Raw genomic sequence first — 23,489 nt, 5'->3', positions numbered from 1 at the left:
TTCCCTCTTAAACCACACTCAAACCACCAGAGGGTATTACAAATAAATAATAATTATTAATGAAAGTAATTTGGCAGTGTGTGTGTATGTGTGTGTTTGATGCTGCTCCCGACACATGCGTGTCTGCCAATCATTTGCGCAGGTTACGCCCACTGCCGGAACACATAGATATAGATTTGATGTGCGTGCAGACTGTTACCCTCATGGTTAAAATTGTGAAATTTAGAGTATAAGGATAAACACAGGACGTTTCTGGAAGAACGGGAAGATTCTTACTTTTTACTGAACGGAGTGGAGAGTCACTGTGTTTATTATTATGAGCTTCTGGAAGCAGTAAAATAGATCATGCCAGAAAAGAACAAAACGTATCCCGGAAAATATTAAAAACTCTTCCTGATCTGAAACAAAGTGTCTCCTTTATTAACAAGCTGAAGCTTTTCAAAGTGCACATTCAAAACAACTATCATCCCACGTTCCTTCTTTGTGGAGCTCACAGCAGAAAGCTGCAATACAAATGAATAAAGCGCAGAACGTGACGCTGCTGCTGAACAAAAACGACTGCAGATCACTTTTCTCATGGATCCTTTAATGCAGAGACTGACTGATGAGATCCCCGCTGGTCACTGATGAGGCAGCGAGAGAACCGGAGCTAAATGAGGAGAAATCTCTCTGAAAGAAGGCCCTGTTACGTTTTGGAGAACGGAAAATTCCCCGTGTGTAAAAGAGCTGGTCTCAATCTGCTGTCCCCGTTCTCCTCAATATTTGTCCTCCAGTCCCTGTTTATTACCTTGAAACACGCGAAATCAAGGCATCGGTCCGTTCTGACTGACACTCACGTAAAGGAACTGATCAGAGAGGTTACCGGGAGTTAGCCCCGCCTTCAGCCCCTAAGACTCATGGGAAGGGGGGAATCTCAATTGTGAAACCATAAGTCAGGGACCTGTTTGCAGAAGTCAGTTAAATCCCGTTTTGGCTGTATATGTGTATTCAAGTTAATGGGCTCTTAATGTGTACGGGTGGAGGGAATAACGCATCCAGTTTAATGGGAATTCAGCATATTACTAGGGTAAAATATGAACTTAACCGTAGCAATGTAATTACTTTTAATATATTATTTGCTTTTGATGCAAAAATGGTAAAATGGTAAATGACGTATACTTATATAGCGCCTTTCTTCGCAGACCCATTCACCCAGTCACACACACATTCACACACTGGTGGTCGCTCCGCTGCCAAACACAGGCGCCCGCCTACCACCAGAGGCAAGGTGGGGTTCAGTGTCTTGCCCAAGGACACTTCGACTCATGGGCGTGCAAGGCGGGAATCGAACCTGCAACCTTACGATCATGGGACGACCGCCCTACCGCTGCACCACGGCCGCCCCAAAAAGTCAGTCATTCAATTTTCAAACATGTAAAGGCAAGAAATTCTAATGAAGTTAAGATTAATTTAAGTTGCACACAACTGAAATGTAATGTATTTAATGTGTTTATTGTGAATATGAATGACTCAGACACCAGGGGGGTATTCCAGAAAGCAGGTTATGCTAGCTCCCACGATAAGTTTGAGGCTAAGGAAGTTGATAACCTCAGCTTTCGGTTCCAGAAATGGAGGTATGTTTCAGGGTAGGTCAAGTTACCATGGCAACTCATGCTCTGAACATAACCTGGTCCGGAGCAGGTTTAGTTGAATATTAGTTTGTTTACAGAGAGGTGAAGCAGCATGCCGTGTCCATTTGAAGATGATTTAGTGGATGAAAAAGCTCAGATAATACTTTTTCCACCATGAGAGGGTGATGAGACCACATATGGATGTTGGAAAATTAAACTTTTTTACTTTGATCTAACTTAATTATTTGCTTCAGTTAAGACGAAGACGATCGCCTGGGATGCCTGGGGACCCTCTGCTGCTGGTGTGCAGCTCTTCACTTGGAGAGAGTCTGCTCCCCCATGGTGACGTGCACCCTGATGGTGGTGCTTCCACAGAGGCGGGGACTGGTTCTCCTGGCTGGGCACATACTGGCATGGAACTGTGTCAGTTGCAGATGTGCTAACCCAGCCAGTTAAGAGGAGGACTGTACACGGTGGCGGTCGAAACCCAGGATTGTGCGAAGGAGTCTCCAGCCAGTGTGTTCCTGTGTTTTGCTGTTGTGTTGTGTTGTTTAGTTCTGCAGTTATGTGAGGGTTGTGGGGACACTAACCCTCTTAGGTGGGGGCAGTGTAGCGACCTGGGGGTTAGCCCCGCCTTCAGCCCCTAAGGCTCATGGGAATTGGGGAGCTTAGGTAAAACCTTGAGTCAGAGGGCTGGAAGCTGAAGTGACGCTCCATGCTGTTTGGGCTGTATGTGTGTTAGAATAACCGGGCATGATGCTCAAAAGTAGACATTGACTTCTTCCTGTTTATTTCTTCCTGAGACTGTCCGGGGTCGTGCGGTGTATGGGGCACGGACAGCTCTCCATTAAAACCTCTTCATGAGCAGTTGGCTTTGCTACCCCACTAAAGTGACGGTCCGGCTGGATCGTTACAATATTTTTCGCGATGGCAGCTCAGTGTTTCCGTAATAAACTGTTTTATATGATATAAGTGAATATTTCCTTCATTGAGGTGACAGTTATTTACATAAAAAGATGCTGAAAGGTCTTTTAATGATACCTGTTAAGATGTAAAGATTAAAGTGCACCAATGTGTTATGGTAAAGTTAGAACCTGTGTTTATGTTAGTGTTCATACAAGGTGCTTTACGGCAGTGTTTTTCAACCTTTATTGAGCCACGGCACACTTTAACCTTGACAAAAATCCCGCGGCACACCAGCATCCAAAAAAAAGAAAAGCAGAAATTCATCGTCTGTATTGATCGACAGCCCCCCCCCCCCCGGCCGCAATGTCACTTGGATTTTTGTGATAATTGTGGCAGAAAAAGCAGGAAGTTGCGGCTGTTTTTTCTATGAGATGAAATAAAAGTTAAATTAGAAAATTTAGAGACTGTTTGTTGTGGTTTCATGGGAGATGTAGTGTGAAAACGGCAGAAAAAGGGCAGAAAGACTCCCGTCTCTGAGCTTCATTATTTTGTTCACTTGTTCCACGGTCTGATACCGGATTCGGTGGAAAGCTACACCGCTAAAGACGAGGTTTAGCTGGTATTTTTGTTAGAACTGAGCGACTTTATTAGCAGAATTAAGAACAAGGAAGTGAAAACTTTAAGCACTTCTGATTGGTCAGACTGATGACATGTGATTAAGCCTTCAAGAATGATTGGCGGAGACAGTTAAAGGGGCGGGGACTGCAGGTAAATCGCAGTACCGTCATAATTATCAAAATGTCTTTAATATAATTAAACACAAAGAAAAAGTAATTTTAAGATCTTTTATATTCCTAATTACTCAGTGTTTTATCAGGGCCTGTTTGGATGAACAAAGAGCTGAAATCCTGGAGATGGAAAATCTTAGTGCAGTTAATGAGGGCAATTTCCCACGGCACACTTGACCATCTCCCACGGCACACTAGTGTGCCGCGGCACACTGGTTGAAAAACACTGCTTTACGGTAACCTGTTCACTGTGATGTCGGGTGATTCTGCAGCAGAGCTGCGCATGTGCAAAGTTCGGTGTTTATGGCAGACTCCATGATCCGAGGAGCATGTACTACGTCTTTCTCATTTAGTCACATTTTCTTTAGTCACATTCCTTTCACATTTTCTCAAGTAGAGAAAATAAACATTATACTTTGATTTTTAATAATGTTCAGAGTTGGTCATACATCCCAGTTTGATTAATTTAGCAAAGTTGTCAAGTAATGGATTTTATAATGAAGACAAGGAAAAGTTTTTTTTTTAAAAGTGAGTTTAAAAGAAAAGGAAAAGAAGTTAAAAAAGCCTGAAAACATGTTCAGATTGGTAGATCATTGGCAGATTATAGGAGTTGATTCGAAAACAACAAAAATAGATATTATTTGATTTAACTGTTTTGTTTTCAAAATGAAAAATATGTTTAAAAAGCAGCAAGTTGCTGAGCTAAAATCACAAGTAAATAAAAAGCTGCGAGCTCCAGCTGAACTTTGGTCTTATCAAAAAAGTGCTGTTTATACAAAACTCACACTAAGCCAAACATAAAAACACCACTCGATTTCTTGTAAATCACATGAGTTGGGGGAACTTTGGTTTTTGCAGTGACCAATAAGAAGAGGGTTATACATCAGGAAAACAAAAAGCAACTTTTTCAGTGCTTTTAGCCAAGCATAATGCACATTTCATAGGCCCAAAGGGCCATAGATCAATCTGCACTTTGACTTTGGTGCGATCTGTTCTGCAAAACCTTAATTATTAGTAGGTTTGTCCCCCTCTTTGTGTGAGAAACTGCTGTTTCTGAAGAACAAACAAGTATTTTCTGCATGTAATCTAGATAATGTATACATCCTAATTAGTTCTGTGTAAACTCCAAACACCATTAGAGTAAACATTGATGTTGTCTTAGCAGAAGAATCAAAGTAGGGGGGTGGGATGGGTGAATAGTTAGATGAAGTGATTGAGTAATAAATGGGTTGAGTACACATAAAACACCAGTTATTCCAAGGTTCCTGTCAGAGCATGCAAAGCAGCTGCACAATGAAGGGCTGCACTGTTTTAAGTCTGCTCCTGCTCTTGAAAGTGACCCTTTCAACGCAAGACAGGTAATTTTAAGGCTTTCTTTTAAGACAACACTACTAGTCAAATCATGTGTAAATATATTTTAACTTGTTGTCATTATATTTAGTATTTTGAACCCAATGTTGCAAGACTAAATAAATTGCTTGGCAAATTTATAAATATATAAGCACAATTAAATGAATGGATGCAGAATAAATGAAAAAGTAAAAAATTATTTTTGATTTGTGTTTCTGCCTGTGTGTAGATTTTTTATTTCAGCCCCAACCATATTTCACGTGGGTGTTAAAGAGAAGGTCTTTGTCCAAATTGAAGGAGAAAATGGCCAAGACTGTGTACCGGTAAATCTCTGGCTGGAGCATGAACAACTTGGTATTTTTTCAAACACGGCACATGTTGGCTGCACTGGAAACAAGGAGCCCAAACTGGTTGAGCTGATGGTATGAGCACATTCTTGTGCAAAAACCAAGACCTAAAGACAAGGTTGAAATGAAAGTCCTGATTTGTGTTTTGACAGATAAACAGCGAGAGGTGGTTTGACCTTCCAACAAACCAAAAACACTCTCCACCATACCTTAACCTACTGGCACAAAGTCAAGTTGATGGGAAAGGTCCTCAAAGAAAGTCAACAAAAGTCCTGGTTTCAGAACAAAGAGGATACATTTTTATTCAGACTGATCAGCCGATCTACAACCCAACACAGAAAGGTAAATACTAAGCCATCTCCTTTATATCAATGCAATTCCAAGAATGTCCTTAATTTCATTTAAAAATTATATCTTGTGCTTTGTTTTTTGTCTTTAGTGAAATACAGGATATTTACGCTTGACCACAGTTTTAGACCCTACAATGAACCGATCGTCATTTCAATATATGCAAGTCAACAATTTTCTTGTGTGAAATGTTACTTTATAGGACCCCAGAAAATATTTTGTAATCAGAATTTATCTGCATTATTGTCTTAAAACAGAACGCTGCTGGGAACAGAATACTAAACTCTGAGTGGTTTGCAAAAGGAGGCATTCACAAGAACACATTCTCCATTCCCAGTGTCTCTAAGTATGTTCAAACATATTTGCATCTATATCAAACATAACTGAAAAGCAGCGCTGACACAGGTTTTGTGTTTAAAGAATGGGTACATGGAAGATTACAGCACAATATAAAAATGATAAAGACAAAGCAGCTGAGCGAGAGTTCAAAGTGGAACAGTTTGGTAAGGATTAGAATAACGTCAATATTGAATTTTTTTTCCTCAATAAAATATACTATTTCCGTATTTTTTGTCTTTTAACACGTTTTACTCTTCCTAGTCATGCCAAGTTTTGATGTGAACATTTCATTGGAGAAGAAGTACATTTTGTTGACTGATGAACATCTGACCTTTACCATCTCAGCAATGTAAGTTTTAACCAATGAACTAATTTGTCTCCTTACCAATCCTCAGAATTTACATTTTACGATAATTATTTGGGTTTTCTTTTAAACTGATGCAAAGTTTTAGAAATGATTTAATGGGAATAAAACTAACAAAACTATTGTCATGATGGTTATGCTGTTTTGTGCTCTCAGTCAGAATTATTCAGTACTGTAAACACATTTATTACAAAGATTTAAATAATTATCATTATTCAAATTTACTGAACTCCATCCTTTTAGAAAAGCACGATTAGCATGAAATGCAAGGCAAGCTGATTTTGGTAAATTGTGTTTTTGTTGTAACAACTGCTGCTTGATAATAATACACATTGTTCACATTTGTAAGGAGCAGGCAATTGTGGGATGAGCATTAAAGCTGAGAATGTGGGTCGCACCCATGAACAGTTTTCCAAATGTTCTCTCCAACACCAATCTGCTGTTGAATTGGATCATTGAGACATGAGACATGCAAATTTATTTATTGCCAACAAGAAGCAAAGAACAGCAAAACTAAACCAGTCACAAATAGCCTTAATTTTTAGCGTTTTGTCCTCAAAACTATTACAAACAAAACCATGATGGGATTTAGTATAATGCAGTTTTTTCAATGGACATTGTTTTTATCACTGTTTGCCTAAATATCCTTATATAATCATTGTATCATATGATCCACACATTTCTGACACCCCCATCTCATTAGCTTTATCCAAACTTTCCTTAAACCTATTGTATGGTCCATGTTTTCTGCTATGTAGTTCATTATCATTCCACCAGGGGCAGTAGAAGGGCATTTCCTGATGATTTCAAAATGGTTGCTTCCCCAAAATCTCAAAAACGTTCATTTAAAAAAAAAAAGTCTATTTGCTGTTTTAAAATACAAAGTATGTTAATAATGAATTATTTCCAATACATTTACACCCAATGAGGTATTTTTGCCAGAGATGCCATGCTGGCCCACTACCATTATCCAAGATACGTCAAGAGCAACAGCCTATTCAATTTAATTAAATTAAATTCAGTTTTAATCATGTAGCCCAATATTACAACACAGTTGTCTCAACAGGCTTCACTAATTGTACAAAACTTAAAATCAGTCATATAAAACAATAGCTGATTGTTAAACTAAATACACTAAGCTAAAATAGGCATCCCTGCCCTTAGACCCTCCTCCTCTATAAAAAAGGTCAGCCAAAGACTTCGCAGATACAATAATATGACCATAAAATGCTTAATTTTTGTCCAATTCAAAAAATAAAAAACTTTGATAATTACAAAAATAAGTCCCAGGTTATGATATTAATGTTTTTTTTACAAGAGGCAACAGATGAACGACATTTGAACCTTTCTATAAATAAATACGTCATCATATAGAAAACACAATGCACACCTGAAGAATGGTTGTAATTTTACTCAAATTTACACACAGACTAAGATTTACACAAACTTTTAGACTCCTGAGTCTGTGTTTCAAAATGGGTTGCTGGGTAGCAGACATCGCAGCAGACCTCTTGCGCCCGTTGTACGTGGGCCAGTCCACGCCCGGGGTGGTGAGACGCTGTCGGAGTGGACTGAGAACAGTGCAACCCAGTCAACAGTTGAGCCGATCCGGGGGGGCCCGCAGGTGTGAAAGAGGGTGTAGTGAGTATGCACTCAGCAGCCTTTTCCTGATGCTGCCGAGGGAATCCAGGCCGGTTTCTATACTCCGCTTAGTAATCTGCTTCAATTCAGACTGTCATCCTACACAAAAAAGATTGGTGCTCCTGCCAGAAAGCATGGAAATAGTGTGATGTCTAATGTTACCATTGACTTTGAACAAACTACAAGATCAGCCTTAACATTCTCTATTCTGACGGTAAACTCACTCAGATCTTCCTAAAAAAAAATTTTCAAAGTTCTCCTTTATTAGTTAACAGTAATAATTTACTTGTGGAAATTCACTTTTGTTGTTTTTCCAGCTCTGTGCATTTGTACCTTAGCAGTGAGCTGGCATCTCGACCTATACAATATGGCATCAAACTTTGCGTATGCAACAAGCCAGCGTATTGACTTTAGACTATTGGTTACACCATGTTAAGGTGCATTTTAGACCTTTTTTCTAATTCTCCTAGGTTTTAAACTGGTTAAGCTTCTTTCCAGGTATTCATATGGCGAGACAGTTAAAGGTGCCTACCACTGCCAATTTGGAGTAGTACAGAAAGGAAAAACCAACAAGGAAGAATTAAAACCTTTTTTGATCAAAGGACTTGAACTGGCAAGTTCGGTAAGAAAGTTTAAAAATGGTCTTTAACCTTCAATGTTTTTTTTTTATTAGTTTTGGACTCATTGTTTGTTTGCCACTTTGTTGTTTTATTGCACTCTTATATTATATCAATATTTTCCAGGTCCACAATGGAAGTGCAGAGGTTAGTCTTTCTCTGGAAAAAATTAATTCAAAACTTCAGGAAAAGCTGAACCTCACCCTTTCGAAATTAGAAAATAAACTGCAGCTCTTTGTGGGAGTCTTTGTTACCAACGTTCAAAGTAAGTGGCACACTGTCACAATATAATACTAAATCACTTCTGACAATTAATTAAACTCAGTGGCGGAGCTACAGGGAGTCAAGGGGGGTAGCTTCCCCCTAAAATCTTTACCCCCCCAATATTTGAGTCATCATTGTTGCCACTGTAGTTTATTATCTTGCCATTAAGAAATCATCAATACAAGCTTCTTTAAGCATTAGTAATAGGACCTCAGTTAAAGGAAAAAGACAGTAAAGATGTTTGAAATCGGTATTTTTCATCCTTTTTTTGTAATGCCCTTCCACTCTGCTGTTCCCATTTACTACCTGTCCAAAGCATTCTGCTTCCGGAATACTCCACTGACCAAAAATATAAATGCAACAGTTTTGTTATTGCTCCCATTTTTTATGGTATGACCTCAAAGATGTGAAATAATGTTCACAGATTTGTCTAAATCTGTGATAGTGAGCACTTCTCCTTTGCCAAGACAAACCATCCCACCTCACAGGTGTGCCATATCAAGATGCTGATTAGACAACATGATTATAGCACAGGTGTGCCTTAGACTGGCCACACGAAAAGGCCACTCTGAAATCTTCAGTTTTGTTTTATTGATGGGGTTAGGGGACTCAGACAAACAGTCAGTATGTGGTGTGACCACCATTTGCCTCATGAAGTGCGACACATCTCCTTCGCATAGAGTTTATCAGGTTGTCTATTGTGGCCTGTGGAATGTGTTGAGTTTCAGACATGAGTCACCTCGTTCATTTATTAACTCTTTGTAGGACAAAACAACAACAGTACAACTGACACAGACACTTAATGGTGAAATTACAGTACTACAACACTCCCACTTAATTTCACATTATTTAGAACCTTGAAGACAAACCTTTTTTTTTCTTCACAAAAACTACTTTTATAACAGTTTCTTTTTAAGAAAAAACTTAAATTCCAGATATCTCTCTTCAAACTCACTTGCTGTATCCCGTAACCTTAATTATCTCCTTTCTTTTACATTTCTTATCTTCATATTCATTTTCTTACAAAACAAAAATATTTATGGATACATTCAGTAGTAACCTGAAAAAAAAAATTCAACTATTTTCTCACACAAAACAAAGTCCAACCTCTCCTCTGAGACTTTCAAACCTCTGTTTTGTCAACGGCTTGGTCAAGATATCTGCTGTCATATCTTCAGTTGGATAATATTGTATATTTATTTGTCCATTTTGCACACATTCACGGATGTAGTGATATCAAATGTCTATATGCTTAGTTCAGGGGGGTATTCCAGAAAGCAGGTTATGCTAGCCCTCACGATAAGTTTGAGGCTAAGGAAGTTGATAACCTCCTCTTTCGGTTCCAGAAATGGAGGTATGTTTCAGGGTAGGTCAAGTTGCCATAGCAACTCATGCTCTGAACATAACCTGGTCCGGAGCAGGTTTAGTTGAAGCTTAGTTTGTTTACAGAGAGGTGAGGCAACATGGAGTGTCCATTTGAAGATGATTTAGTGGATGAAGAAGCTCAGATAATACTTTTTCCACAGTGAGATGGTGATAAGACCACATATGGATGTTGGAAAAATATTTTTTTTACTTTGATCTAACTTAATTATTTGTTTCAGTTAAGATAAATCTTTTTTTTGTAAGTCAGTTTAAAAATTACACGTAGTTTTCAGACAGTTATTTTACTTTCATTCAAATTAATTCAATTAAGTAGGTGTAACTTTGGTGCTGCTGTTAGATCGGCACAGCAAAGGATTGTGGGATATCATTCCCTTTGCCTGTTGGGTTTAAGTGTGGGTTTTTGACCAAATGTGTTTAGTTGTTTAGCTGTTTTACTGTGTTTTGCCATGTTTCGCCGAGTTATTTTGCCCTACTGAGCTTACGTCTCTGCACCATGGGTGAGAGTGAAGGAGAGAATGATGAGTTTATATAGCACCCCTACGAGTTTTTGTTGTAAGAACAATGATGGTAAATTCCCCATTGAGATTTTGCACTCCGTGCATTTTTCCCCCCGTCTTTTTTATTGTTATAAAAATTAGAATATCTGCCGGCTCAAACTTAGACATTTGAGAGTTCAAGAAATATAATTAATTAAGATGGAAAAAACAGTAATTGAATTGGAGTAATGTGACATTTAGTTAAATAAATATGTTAATTTTGAGTTTTGTAAACAATTATTTAGTTTTATAGACGTAAGAAATTAGGTTGAATAAATTTAACTCAATTGTTTGTTCCCAATAGAAGTAATTCATTTAAGTTGGCAAAATTGGATACGTTTTATATATATATATATATATGCGTCACAAGGAAAATGGAAACAAGATCAGAAACTCTTGCGTTTACTTTGTCAGCTCTTTTTTTACACGCAGAAACTCTTTCTTTTACTGGTGATGCAGCCGTGTTACTTTTTTGATGGACGTGTAATCTTCATACGCCGTCATTAAAATCTCAGACTCCGTCTCTCTGAAGTACAGCGTTTCCATGGTGACTCCGGAAATCGGCGATCTATTGAGAATGTCTTTATGTACCTGCTGTGCACGCCCATTAACCCAGGGTTACCAAGTCGAGCGTAATTACGCCAACTCTTATCCGGTCTTTTGGAACCGACATACCCAGAGTAAGCAAGTTCAGGCGGATTTCAGCCAGAGTTCAGGCTTAAAGTCAGGCTAGTTTAAACATGCTTCCTGGAATACCCCCCTGGAGTGATCCACTGGATTTTTTGCAATTGCGATGGCACTTTGGTTGTCTTCCATGATCACTGTGGATGTGTTCTCCACTCCAACATCAGCCAGTAAACGTCTCAGCCAAACCCCTTCTTGAGCAGCTTGACTAAGTGCAACATATTCAGCTTCTGCTGTTGAGAGTGCAACTGTTGCCTGTTTCTTGCTGAGCCAGCTCACCGCTCCTCCACTCAGTAGAAACATGTTGCCTGTTGTCGAACGTTGGTCATCTTGGTCACCAGCCCAATCTGAAAATCCAATTAAAGATCCAGAGTCTGACTGTTCATATTTAAGGGCAAGATTCACTGTCCCTTTCAAATATCGAAGAATCCTCTTCACGGCAGTCAGATGAGCAGTATTGGGATCTGCATTGAACTTTGAGACAGCATTCACAGCTTGAGCTATGTCTGGTCGTGTGGCTATTGAACCATACAGCAAACTTCCCACCCTTGACTGATAGTTTTGTTGGTGTACTGGTTTACTAACACCATCACTCTTTTTCAGTTTAACGTTGGTATCAGCAGAAGTTGCAACAGGATTAGCATTTTCCATCCCATATTTCTTAAGTATGGCTTCAATATAACTTTTCTGATGTAGAAGGACACAGTTCTTCTCTTTGTCTTGCACCACAGAGATGCCCAGGATGTAGGACAGCTCACCCATGTCCTTCATCTTGTAGCGCTTCTTGAGAGCTGCTTTCAACTCGTTCATGCTCTCAGTTGACTCTGTTATCAGAATGAGATCATCCACATAAACTGCAAGGATCTCAAGCTCCTGTCTTGATCTCACAAACACACAGGGATCTGATGTGCTCTGTTTAAAACCAAGTTCCATCATGAACTCTGTGAAAGCTTTGCTCCAGCAACGAGGAGATTGCTTCAGTCCATTTTTTTAGTTTGCACACCAGGTGTTCCTGTCCTGGTTTGATGTATCCTTCTGGTTGCTCCATATAGATTTCTTCTTCCAAGTGTCCATTTAGAAATGCAGTTACAACGTCCATCTGATGAACATGCAGATTGCTTTGATTTGCAAAAGACAGCAATGTACGAATAGAGCTGAAACGTACCACTGGTGAAAATGTCTCATCATAGTCAGCACCATACAACTGTGAGTAGCCTTTGGCGACAAGTCTGCACTTGTATCTCTCCACTCTTCCATCACTATGATGCTTGACTTTGAACGCCCATCTTGAACCTACAGCTTTTCTGTCTTTTGGTAAGTCCACTAGATCCCACGTCTCATTTTCGAGCAGCGACTCATATTCCAAATCAGCTGCATCCTGCCATTCTTTTGCATTTGGACTCATCAGAGCTTCTTTCATTGTGAGTGGGTCTGTCACACAACACATATTTGCATGATGATCAACAACAACTGCATCAGCAAACTCGTCGTATCCATATCTCTTTGGAGCTTTTTTGATTCTGTCACTTTTTCTGACATCATCATCAGCAATGGCTTCATTCTCTGTTTCAATGTCATTTGTGTCCACAGTTACTTCATTCTCTGGGTGGGGCTCTTCTGCTCCCTGTTTCTAGTCAAAGTTTGTTTCATTGAAAATGACGTCCCAAGCGGATTAAAATCCTTCCTATCTCTTCATCATATAGGCGATAACCCTTAGCATTGTTTGCATAGCCTACAAAACGAAGCTTCTGAGCCTTTTTGTCCAGTTTTTGTCTTTTTTCATCTGGAATATGTGCATAAGCAATGCATCCAAACACCCTCATGTGACTCATGTCAGGTTTTCTTCCACACCATCTCTCAGAGGGTGTCTCCTGCTTCAGCACAGATGTAGGTAGCCTGTTCTGAATGTAAGCTGCTGTGGCTACAGCTTCTGCCCAGTACATTTTTGGCAACTTAGCATCTGAAAGCATACTTCGAGGTGCTTCAACTAAAGTCCTGTTTTTTCTCTCTGCAACACCATTTTGCTGTGGTGAGTGAGGTACAGTCACTTCATGTTGCATGCCTTGAGCTTTCAAATATTCTTGAAACCCTCTTGATGTGTACTCACCCCCATTGTCTGTTCTGAGTCTTTTAACAGCTTGTCCACATTCATTTGTGAATGTTCTTTCAAATTCTTTGAATTTGGCTAACACCTCATTCTTGTGTTTCAGGAAGTACACTTTGCAGCATCTGGAGTAATCGTCAAAAAATGTCACAAAATATTTTGTTCCACCAATGGATTCAGTCTGCATGGGACCACAGACATCACTATGAATCAGCTGCATTCTGTGTTTGGAAAGAATTCCTCCAATCGACTTGTATGGCTGCTTAGACAGTTTTCCTTCAACACATCCCTCACAGAAAGAAACCTCTGTTTCTGTGAAGTCCACTCCGTTAACCAGATCTTTTAATTCCTTTAGCTTGGTAGTGTGGCCCAGCCGCTGGTGCCATAAGCTGGCTGCTACTGATGCATTATGACAAACTTGTAAGTCCTTTTTAACATCCAGCTGATAAAGTCCATCAGCTCTTCGTGTTCCCATTCCTTGAAGAGCTCCATTTTTTCCACGTATGTAACAGTGAGACTTCCAGAACTGCACTGTGTTGCCTTTCTTGGTGGCTGCTCCCACTGAAAATAAATTCCCCAACAGCTTTGGAACATACAGCACATCATACATTGTGACGTCTTTTACAGTACTTATTTTGAAAGTCATTTTTAAATTGACGTTTCCCATTCCAAGGGCATCAACCACCCTGCCGTCACCGAGCTTCACAGACTGTGCTTCCGTGAACTGCTCGTAATCTTGAAGAATGTTGTTATCACATGTCATGTGCTTTGATGCACCAGAATCTATTAACCATTCAAACTGTTGTGGTGTGTCAGTTGGATTTGCCTCTTTGGTGACAAAGCACTTTCACCTTCAGCATCATCATATGTCATGCTTTTAGCCTTATGAGTCTTCTTTTTGGCCTTGTACTTCCAACTTGGACAGTCACGTTTAATGTGGCCTTCCTTTCCAAATTTATAACACCGCCATGTGGTTGGTCTTTCTGTTCCTACTGTCCTGAAGTTTTCCTGTACACTTCCCCGACACTGAGATGACATAGCTGATGCACCACCACCTGAGCTAGCTCCGCTGTAACTTTCATTTGCATTTACACGCTTTTGCTCTTCATTTATTAGGGCTTGTTGAACAAATTGCAGCGTCAAATTGTCCATGTTTGTCTCTAATGCAGTGACAATGGTGGCATAACTAGGTGGCAGACTACCCAAAAGTGTCACAATTTGATCTTCTTCTTTAATATCAGCTCCTATAGCTGTTAGCTGATCAGTCAGTTCCTTCATTTGCTTCAGATGCTCACTTAATTGACATCCTTCCTTCATTTCACATCGAAAATATTTTTTCTTAAGGAACAGTTTGTTTGCCAAAGTGTCTCTCTCAAAATGGCCTTTAAGCATAGTCCACGCTTCCTTGGGAGTCTGGCAGCTTGTTACAAGGTAAAGCTGGGGTGTACTCACGTTCAGCACTAACGTGGAGAATGCTTTCTCTCTCCGTCTGGTAAACTCTGCTTGAGCATTAGCATTTGCGGCTAACACGTCCGTCTCCGTTAGCATGCCCCATAGTCCTTTAGCCTTTAGCAAGTGCTCCATTTGAAACTTCCATGTTGCCCAATTTTCCGGTCCGCTCAGCTTGTCTATAAACAGCTTATCCTCCATTGTGAGAAAAGCAAAAAACTCACAACTCTGTTTAATCCACAAAATACAGTGAAAAAAGCTTTTTCAGCGTTCTCTGGGCCCATAACCTCTTGAGTTTCAGACACGAGTCACCTCGTTCATTTATTAACTCTTTGTAGGACAAAACAACAACAGTACAACTGACACTGACACCTAATGGTGAAATTACAGTATTACAACAGAATGTTGTTCCACTCTTCTTCAATGGCTGTGCGAAGTTGCTGGATATTGGTAGGAACTGGAACACGCTGTCGTATACGCTGATCCAGAGCATCCCAAACATGCTCAATGGGTGACATGTCCGGTGAGTATGCTGGCCATGCAAGAACTGGGATGTTTTCAGCTTCCAAGAATTGTGTACAGATCCTTGCAACATGGGGTCGTGCATTATCATGCTGCAACATGAGGTGATGTTGGATGTACGGCACAACAATGGGCCCCAGGATCTCGTCACAGTATCTCTGTGCATTCAAAATGCCATCAATGAAATCCACCTGTGTTCTTCGCCCATAACATACAGTATGCCTGCCCATAGCATATCCCCACCACCACCATGGGCGACTCGATCCACAACATTGACATCAGAAAACCGCTCACCCACACGATGCCACACACGCTGTCTGCCATCTGCCCTGAACAGTGTAAACCGGGATTCATCCGGGAAGAGAACACCTCTCCAACGTGCCAGACGGCATCGCATGTGAGCATTTGCCCACTCAAGTCGGTTACGACGACAAACTGGAGTGAGGTTGAGACCTCGATGAGGACGACGAGCATGCAGATGAGCTTCCCTGAGACAGTCTCTGACAGTTTGTGCAGAAATTCTGTGGTTATGCAAATCGATTTTTTCAGCAGCTGTCCAAGTGGCTGGTCTCAGACGATCTTGGAGGTGGACATGCTGGATGTGGAGGTCTTGGGCTGGTGTGGTTACACGTGGTCTGCGGTTGTGAGGCCGGTTGGATGTGCTGCCAAATTCTCGGAAACGCCTTTGGGGACGGCTTATGGTGGAGAAATGGACATTCAATTCCCTAGAACAGCTCTGGTGGACATTCCTGCCATCAGCATGCCAATTGCACGCTCCCTCAAAACTTGCGTCATCTGTGGTATTGTGCTGTGTGATACAACTGAAGATTTCAGAGTGGCCTTTTCTTGTGGTCAGTCTAAGGCACACCTGTGCAATAATCATGCTGTCTAATCAGCAACTTGATATGGCACACCTGCGAGGTGGGATGGATTGTCTTGGCAAAGGGGAAGTGCTCACTATCACAGATTTAGAGAGATTTGTGAACAATATTTCAGAGAACTGGTTATTTTGTGTATGTGGAAAATGTTTCACATCTTTGAATTCATACGATAGAAAAGAGGAGCAATAAAAAAAGTGTTGCGTTTATATTTTTGTTCAGTGTATATACCATTATATACCGGTAATCATAATAATGATAAAACTGAATTTCTAAAATTAAAGCAGAATTGCAACATATCAAAAGACGTTCTTGATTCAAAAAATCTAATTTACGTAATTTTTACTGTTTATGCTCTGAATTATTTTTCTATTAAAAATCAATGCAAATTGGCAGTTTCTCCGAGGTTTAAGTTTGCTTTGCCTTTTTTCTTTGTTAGGTGGTGAAATTCAGGAAGCAAAAGTTTACCTCCCCGTCTTCTCCAAAAAATACATTGTGGATTTTTCACGAACTCGCTCTCACTTTGTTTACGGATATCCACTGGATGTGGTGGTATGTAGGAGACAGAAAAAGAAAAAAATGGGAGGACCTGTTTGTGAAAGACCCAACAAAAATACAGTTTTTGCTGCAACTATAGGTGGATGTAAGCTTCCCAGATGGTTCCCCAGCTCCTAATGTGCCAGTTAAGATTGAAGTCGGGGATGGGGAGTCCATGGAATTGCCCACTGATAAGGACGGAACAGTGATTGCCCCTTTTAACTTAAAAAATTTAGAGCAAGTTACATTTGAAGTAAGTATCCTGGATGTTGGGAAAATGTAATACATTTTATTTGGTTCAGAGCTAACCTATTTACTCCTACTTTAGGTGACAGCAGATGGTCAGCTGGAAAATAAAACGATACAGCGTGCTTCCCAAAGAGATAATTATCTCTATATGACTTATACCAATAAGGTCTACTATGTAGGGGAACATTTCAAGGTGACATTCAACACACTTAATGCTGCAGGAGATGGCAACATCTATTACATGGTGAGAAATAGATGACTGAAAACTGTATAACGAAGTGTAAACATGATGTCAAGGTTACTAACCTTAAATTACATGTCATACAGATATTAAGTCGTGGGAACATCATAAGCACCGGGGTCGTCCCACTTGGTGTATCAGTTTCAAAAGTACTGCAGATAACGGCTGCCATGGTTCCATTTTTTCGACTGGTTGGTTACTATCACAGTAAAAATGGAAACATCATAGCAGACTCGATCTGGGTGGATGTCAAAGATGAATGCGAGATAGATGTCAAGGTGGGTGAATATGAGAGTTCAGGGTGTCCTCGGTGGGATAGTAACAGCTAAAAGCTTTCTGTATGGAGTCCTATACTGTTCATAATTAAATAAATAAATATTTAATTAAATAAATAAATATGACCTCATGCAAATACACAATCAACCAATAAATTTCTCATAAATATATAAAAAAAAACATGAAATTGTGAAAAACCTGCACACTGATTTTCAATTAGCCATTATATTATTCAATATATTTCATTTTGCTTTAAAAACCTGTTCATTATTTTAAAACAGCATTTTAAAATATTAATTTTTAATCATGTTGAATATTATTATAATTCTATGTCCTTTTTCAGAAGCTCGTATTTCAAAATCAATATTTTCCATAGTAGCTTTGTTTTTATTTCATGTTGCTTTTTTTCACAATGACTGATGTATTTCATGAAGAGCTTTTTCAGGAGAATGAGTCTGTCTGTCAATCAAACTAGTCAAGGCGGAGACACTTTTGTGATTGGCTACTCCTTCACTCAGACATGAGCAGACAACACAACACATTAACTCACAACACAACACAATAACTCACAACACAACACAATAACTCACAAAACATTAACTCACAAAGCAACACATTAACTCATGGCCCAGAAGGGTCACAACACAACCTCACAACACTTTAACTCACAAAGGAAGTAAAGCAGCAATTAAAGTGCTTTTATTCAGAAATTCCCACTGGGCTGAGCGGCTAACTCCCTAATAGAAGGTAATGTCACAGTGAGCTGTGGAGGGAGCATGTTATTGCTACAAGAGAAGCTAGCAGCAGTATTGCCAGAAACTTTCTCTTTATGACGGTTCTCCTTCCTCTAAACACACACAATATGAACGCACAGTCCTTCCTCCGCTCTCACACCCCTCTCTGTCGCTGCACGCGTGCTCCTCTCCTCTCCTTTCTTCCGCTCCCTCCTCTCACACACGCACGTGCGGTCCCCAACACACACACACCCACTCCGCAACACTAGACCAGGGGTCGCAACCCAAAATGTTGAAAGAGCCAAATTGGACTAAAAAAACAAAAAACAAACATGTCTGGAGCCGCAAAATATTATAAGCCCTATTTAAGCTTTGTAATGAAGGCAACACATGCAATATGTATCTATATTAGCCTACTATCAAAATGACTAAGTTGCTACAAATACATAATGAGCATTATTAATGATTAAATGTTTATTTGCCCTGGGGTGCATTCTGCGGAGAATGACGCGTCACGAGACTGCTCTGTTGTGCAAGTTTAACTTCATTACAATATCAGTGAATTATTTTTCATTGCTTTGATAAAATTAAAGATATTTAATAAAGAAATACGATTTTTGATGTCATTTTTATTTTGAAGATTCGAACAAAAAACAATAAAATGGAAAATCCATTCCCCCTGACAGTCAGCTGCGCTCGAATGACAGAACAGCCTAAAGCATTTGCGGCGCCTGCAGACTTCCATTCAGCTCGTTCAGGTGGCCTGTTACAGTCATATCCACCAAAAAGTGCAGCTTTTCCAGCCACTCAGTATCTTCCAGTTGCAGGTAGTTCAGGTCTCTGCTTTTCAGGAATGTTTTCACGTGTTTGAAACACGACAAAGTGATGCAAAACGTCACTCCTGGACAGCCATTGGACTTTGTTGAGTGGCAGGAGATCAGAATATTCACTTTTAACTTCACACCTTTTTTTTGTAAGGAGACGCAGGAGCGGGGGGGGGGGGGGGGGGGGATGCACAGCTGACAGAGACGCAGAAGTGCGAAGGAGCAAGCAATCTCTCATACGGATTACCTTTCCCAGCTCGGATTGTTTGCTTCCTGAATATATTTTCCCAAAGAGCTCAGATCATCCGGGGTACGAGGATCTGTGACAGCTTCTTTGACGGGTGGAATGCGTTCCAGGAGTGAGGCGGAGCGGCCTCACACCAAACGCGTGACTGTCGAACACTCATTTTTCCTCCAGAGCATTTCTTTTTTTTGCTAGCAAAATTGCTGGACTTGGGTTTGAACTGTGGGTTTTTGTATATACTGTGTATTTGGGGAAATTGGGTTTTTGATGTTTGAGTGTTGGGCGAAGTGTTTAATGTACGTTTGTCACGCCCACACTATACACGATTGCACAAAAAACTGTTATGAGTTTTTTTCTTGTCTTGGTAATATTATCGAGCAGATTGTCTTGATATTTAATGCCCCAGCCATAGAACGGCGTTGTGATGTTCCCCTCGCTGAGTGAAGGGTGAATTGTTACAAAGCAATGCACGGAACTGATGGTGGTTCACTTACATCAGCCACTAGCGGTCCGCTGCCCTGCTGGTAGAAACGTGTGTTGCAGGTTATGACGCAAAACTAAGTTGACAGAAATGTTGAAATTTAATATTTATTATACCATTATTACAGCATTGGAAAACGTTGTCTGTGTCTTGTTTTTTCCTCCTACATAAACCATATTAAACCAAAAAATATATTTCTTTCCCCAATCTTTTTACATTTTCAGACATTTTTGAAAATGCTCCAGGGAGCCACCAGGGCAGCGCTAAAGAACCGCATGCGGCTCCTGAGCCGCGCGTTGCCGACCCCCGCACTAAACTAAGAATGTGGAGAGATGGGGTTTAGTATTTTGGAGAGTTCTACTTGGTAATCATGTTTCATGTTTGAGATCATCCCAGGGGGGGTCTCTGGTTCAACTCCTGCAGTGAAAGCTGCATCTAAATCTGACACCGTGTTTCAATCTCACTGACAGAGTTTGAAGCCAAAGCCCCTCCCCGGCCTCTCTACCTGCTTTTCCTCTCTACCTGTTCACCTGTTCACATCCTCTACAGCTGAGAGTTGATTCCCTCCGCGCTCCTCCAGTGTATCCTACACAGAGAGCGCAAAATACGGTCATCATAGGTCGAGACAATAGTCGGGGCGCTCCGGCCTAGCACACGGAAGAAAGAGCCGCATATAGCGGGAATACAGCGGGTTAAGAAAATGAATGAAAGAATGCCAATCCGCTGAAGATATATTCAATACTGTTCTCCTTTTATTAGATCAGGAGAAAGAAGAATACACAGCTTTCGTTGAGTTTTTCCCCCTACTGGACTGATTTAGCATTCGATCCGATGATTTTTCAAAATAAAAGATAGTTCAGACTAATAATAAAAGGATTGATAAACACAGACACCGCTCCATGTAGCGATCAGACCATAACTTTAGCTGGTAGCTCCTCCCACACGCAGCCGCAGTGTCAGGCTTTAAATAACACAATTTCTAAGAGGCGGGGCATTGCACACCCCCAACAACAGGTTAGATGACAGAGCCCGTTGAGCCTCTGCCTGGTGCATTTACTGAGCTTCAGTACGTAGAAGTTCAACAGTCACACGGCCTAACGTAGTCCGCTATAATATATTCATGAGGGGAAAAAAAACGCCGAACCGACCCTAAAACCGCCCAAATTATGCAACCCCGGCCAAAGCCATTTTTACCCGCAAATTTAGAACCAAAACCTCCAATTTCTGGCAACACTGCTGCTAGCTTCTCTTGTAGAAAAATCATGCTCCTCCCACAGCCCACTGTGACATTACCTAGGTAGTTAGCTGCTCAGCCCAGTGGAAATTTCAGAATAAAAGCACTTCCATTGCTGCTTTACTTCCGTTGTGAGTTAAAGTGTTGTGAGGTAAGTTAATGTGTTGTGTTGTGACCCTTCTGGGCCATGAGTTAATGTGTTGTGTTGTGAGTTATTGTGTTGCGCTGTAAGTTATTGTGTTGTGTTTTGAGTTAATGTGTTGTGTGTAAAGTTAATCTGTTGTGTTGTGACTCTTCTTGTATATTCTCCTGAAAAAGCTCTTCATGAAATAAATCAATCATTGTGAAAAACAGCAACATGAAATATAAACAAAGATACTTTGGAAAATATTGATTTTGAAATACGAGCTTCTGAAAAAGGACATAGAATTATAATAATATTCAACATGATTAAAAATTATTTTTTTTTAAATGCTGCTTTAAAATAATGAACAGGTTTTTAAAGCAAAATGAAATATTTTGAATAATATAATGGCTAATTGAAAATCAGTGTGCAGGTTTTTCACAATTTCATGATCTTTTTATATATTTATGAGAGATTTATTGGTTGATTGTGTATTTGCATGAGGTCATATTTATTTATTTAATTAAATATTTATTTATTTATTTAATTATGAACAGTATAGGAGTACATATTTCTGAAGCTACTTTTACTTTAGCCTCAAATCTGAAATTATTATTAGAAATTAGCTGACACTTGTCAGGTTTAGCCAACTTTTTTTTATAATTGCCACATTTTTTGTGGATAGATAGATAGATAGATAGATAGATAGATAGATAGATAGATAGATAGATAGATAGATAGATAGATAGATAGATAGATAGATAGATAGATAGATAGATAGATAGATGGATGGATGGATGGATGGATGGATGGATGGATGGATGGATGGATGGATGGATGGATGGATGGATGGATGGATGGATGGATGGATGGATGGATGGATGGATGGATGGATGGATGGATGGATAGATAGATAGATAGATAGATAGATAGATAGATAGATAGATAGATAGATAGATAGATAGATAGATAGATAGATAGATAGATAGATAGATAGATAGATAGATAGATAGATAGATAGATAGATAGATAGATAGAAATGAGTCAATTAACATCTAAAATTGTGATTGCTGATGTAATTAATAGTCAATATCAGTTCATTTTGAATGATCTGAACGATCTGAGTTCATTTTGAATGCACTTTGGGCTTCAATGAAGGCCCAAAGCGCTTTTCAGTCACAGTCCCATTCACACTGGTGGCGGCTCCGCTGACCAACATTGGTGCCAACCAGAGGCAAAGTGGGGTTTAGTGTCTTGACCAAGGACGCTTTGGCAGATGAGCAGGCAAAGCGGGAATCTAACCTGCAATCTTCCAATCAGAGGTCGACTGCCCTACCGTCATTGAACATCCTAATTCAATGTGTTTCCAAACATTGGACTGCAATGATGGCTTGATCATTTTATGCTGCCATCACATGTGTCATCCACTTGATGCACTTTGTCATTTTTAAGTTATAATAAAATAAACCTAAATGGTGTTTCCAATATTGATTATTGATTTATCTCATTTTAAAATATTCATGATTTAGGTCAATTTGATTTCATTTGATTAAACACTTGCCTCATAAAGATTAATCTGGTTGAATTATAGTAATGGAAATCAATTAATTTTTAGTCCCCCAGTTTAGAGCAAATTATATTCTACCGTAAAGATTATAAAAACGCAACAAATATTACAAAAATTGGCTAAATCTGAATAAATGGTCAGCTAATTTTTTTCTCGTACTTTTACATTTAGCACCCCAAATTGCACACATCTGTGCAATTTTAGGACTTCAATTGACCAACTTGATATTAAATTAGTTCTAAAAAGGTGTTAACAGTTTAATCTGATTTCAGGTACAGACACAAGAAGAAACAAGGCCTGGAACCATAACTAAGCTACAGTTTGACCTGCATGGTCAGACAGCTCAAGTGGCCTTACTGGCTGTAGATAAGGCCATCTATGCTCTAAAAGCTGATAATAAACTCACCGCCCAACAGGTTATGGCTTTGCACAATCTTTTTTGTATTTAATCTTTATTAAAATGTTGGAAATTATAAGAGACAGATTTTCAAGCTAAGGCTTAGTTGTTACTTTTATAGGTGTTTAAAACCATGGAGTCCCATGACCTTGGCTGCACGTATATCAAAAAGCCAGAATCAAAACTTATTGAGGCTGGCCTCGCTTTTTTTTCTCAGTCCGAAAAAGAATGGAGGACAGGTATGACATAATACATTTCTATCATTGAACTGTTGAAATTTTTCTCATCTACATCATAGTTAAGAAAAACCCCGGGGGTCTTGGTGTGGGGATGGCTGGGCACTCTCCCTCCTTCTTTTCACATTCCACCATCCATTTTAGAAGAACATAAACACTCACCTGAGCACAGGTGTTAGCTCACCTTTGCACTAACAGTTTGCATGAGTGAA

General features: G+C 39.7%; 1 protein-coding gene across 1 annotated transcript in view; it reads left to right on the top strand.

Moving 5' to 3' along the window:
• Nucleotides 1-4,574: 4,574 nt before the first annotated feature.
• Nucleotides 4,575-23,489, top strand: part of c4b (complement C4B (Chido/Rodgers blood group)) — a 32,512-nt gene continuing 13,597 nt past the window's right edge. The window contains 15 exon segments of the mRNA NM_001104697.1: nt 4,575-4,662; nt 4,884-5,076; nt 5,154-5,343; nt 5,441-5,511; nt 5,607-5,695; nt 5,770-5,852; nt 5,950-6,037; nt 8,192-8,315; nt 8,437-8,575; nt 16,573-16,685; nt 16,771-16,923; nt 16,999-17,163; nt 17,247-17,438; nt 22,917-23,060; nt 23,163-23,280. Coding sequence (NP_001098167.1) covers nt 4,580-4,662; nt 4,884-5,076; nt 5,154-5,343; nt 5,441-5,511; nt 5,607-5,695; nt 5,770-5,852; nt 5,950-6,037; nt 8,192-8,315; nt 8,437-8,575; nt 16,573-16,685; nt 16,771-16,923; nt 16,999-17,163; nt 17,247-17,438; nt 22,917-23,060; nt 23,163-23,280 — 1,945 coding nt within the window. The 5' untranslated portion in view covers nt 4,575-4,579.

The sequence above is a fragment of the Oryzias latipes genome, chromosome 16 (genome assembly GCF_053564925.1).
Source record: "Oryzias latipes strain Hd-rR chromosome 16, Olatipes_Hd-rR_3.1".
Taxonomy (NCBI): domain Eukaryota; kingdom Metazoa; phylum Chordata; class Actinopteri; order Beloniformes; family Adrianichthyidae; genus Oryzias; species Oryzias latipes.
The sequence above is the reverse complement of the archived record's forward strand: the minus strand, read 5'-3'. Positions and strand labels throughout refer to the sequence as shown.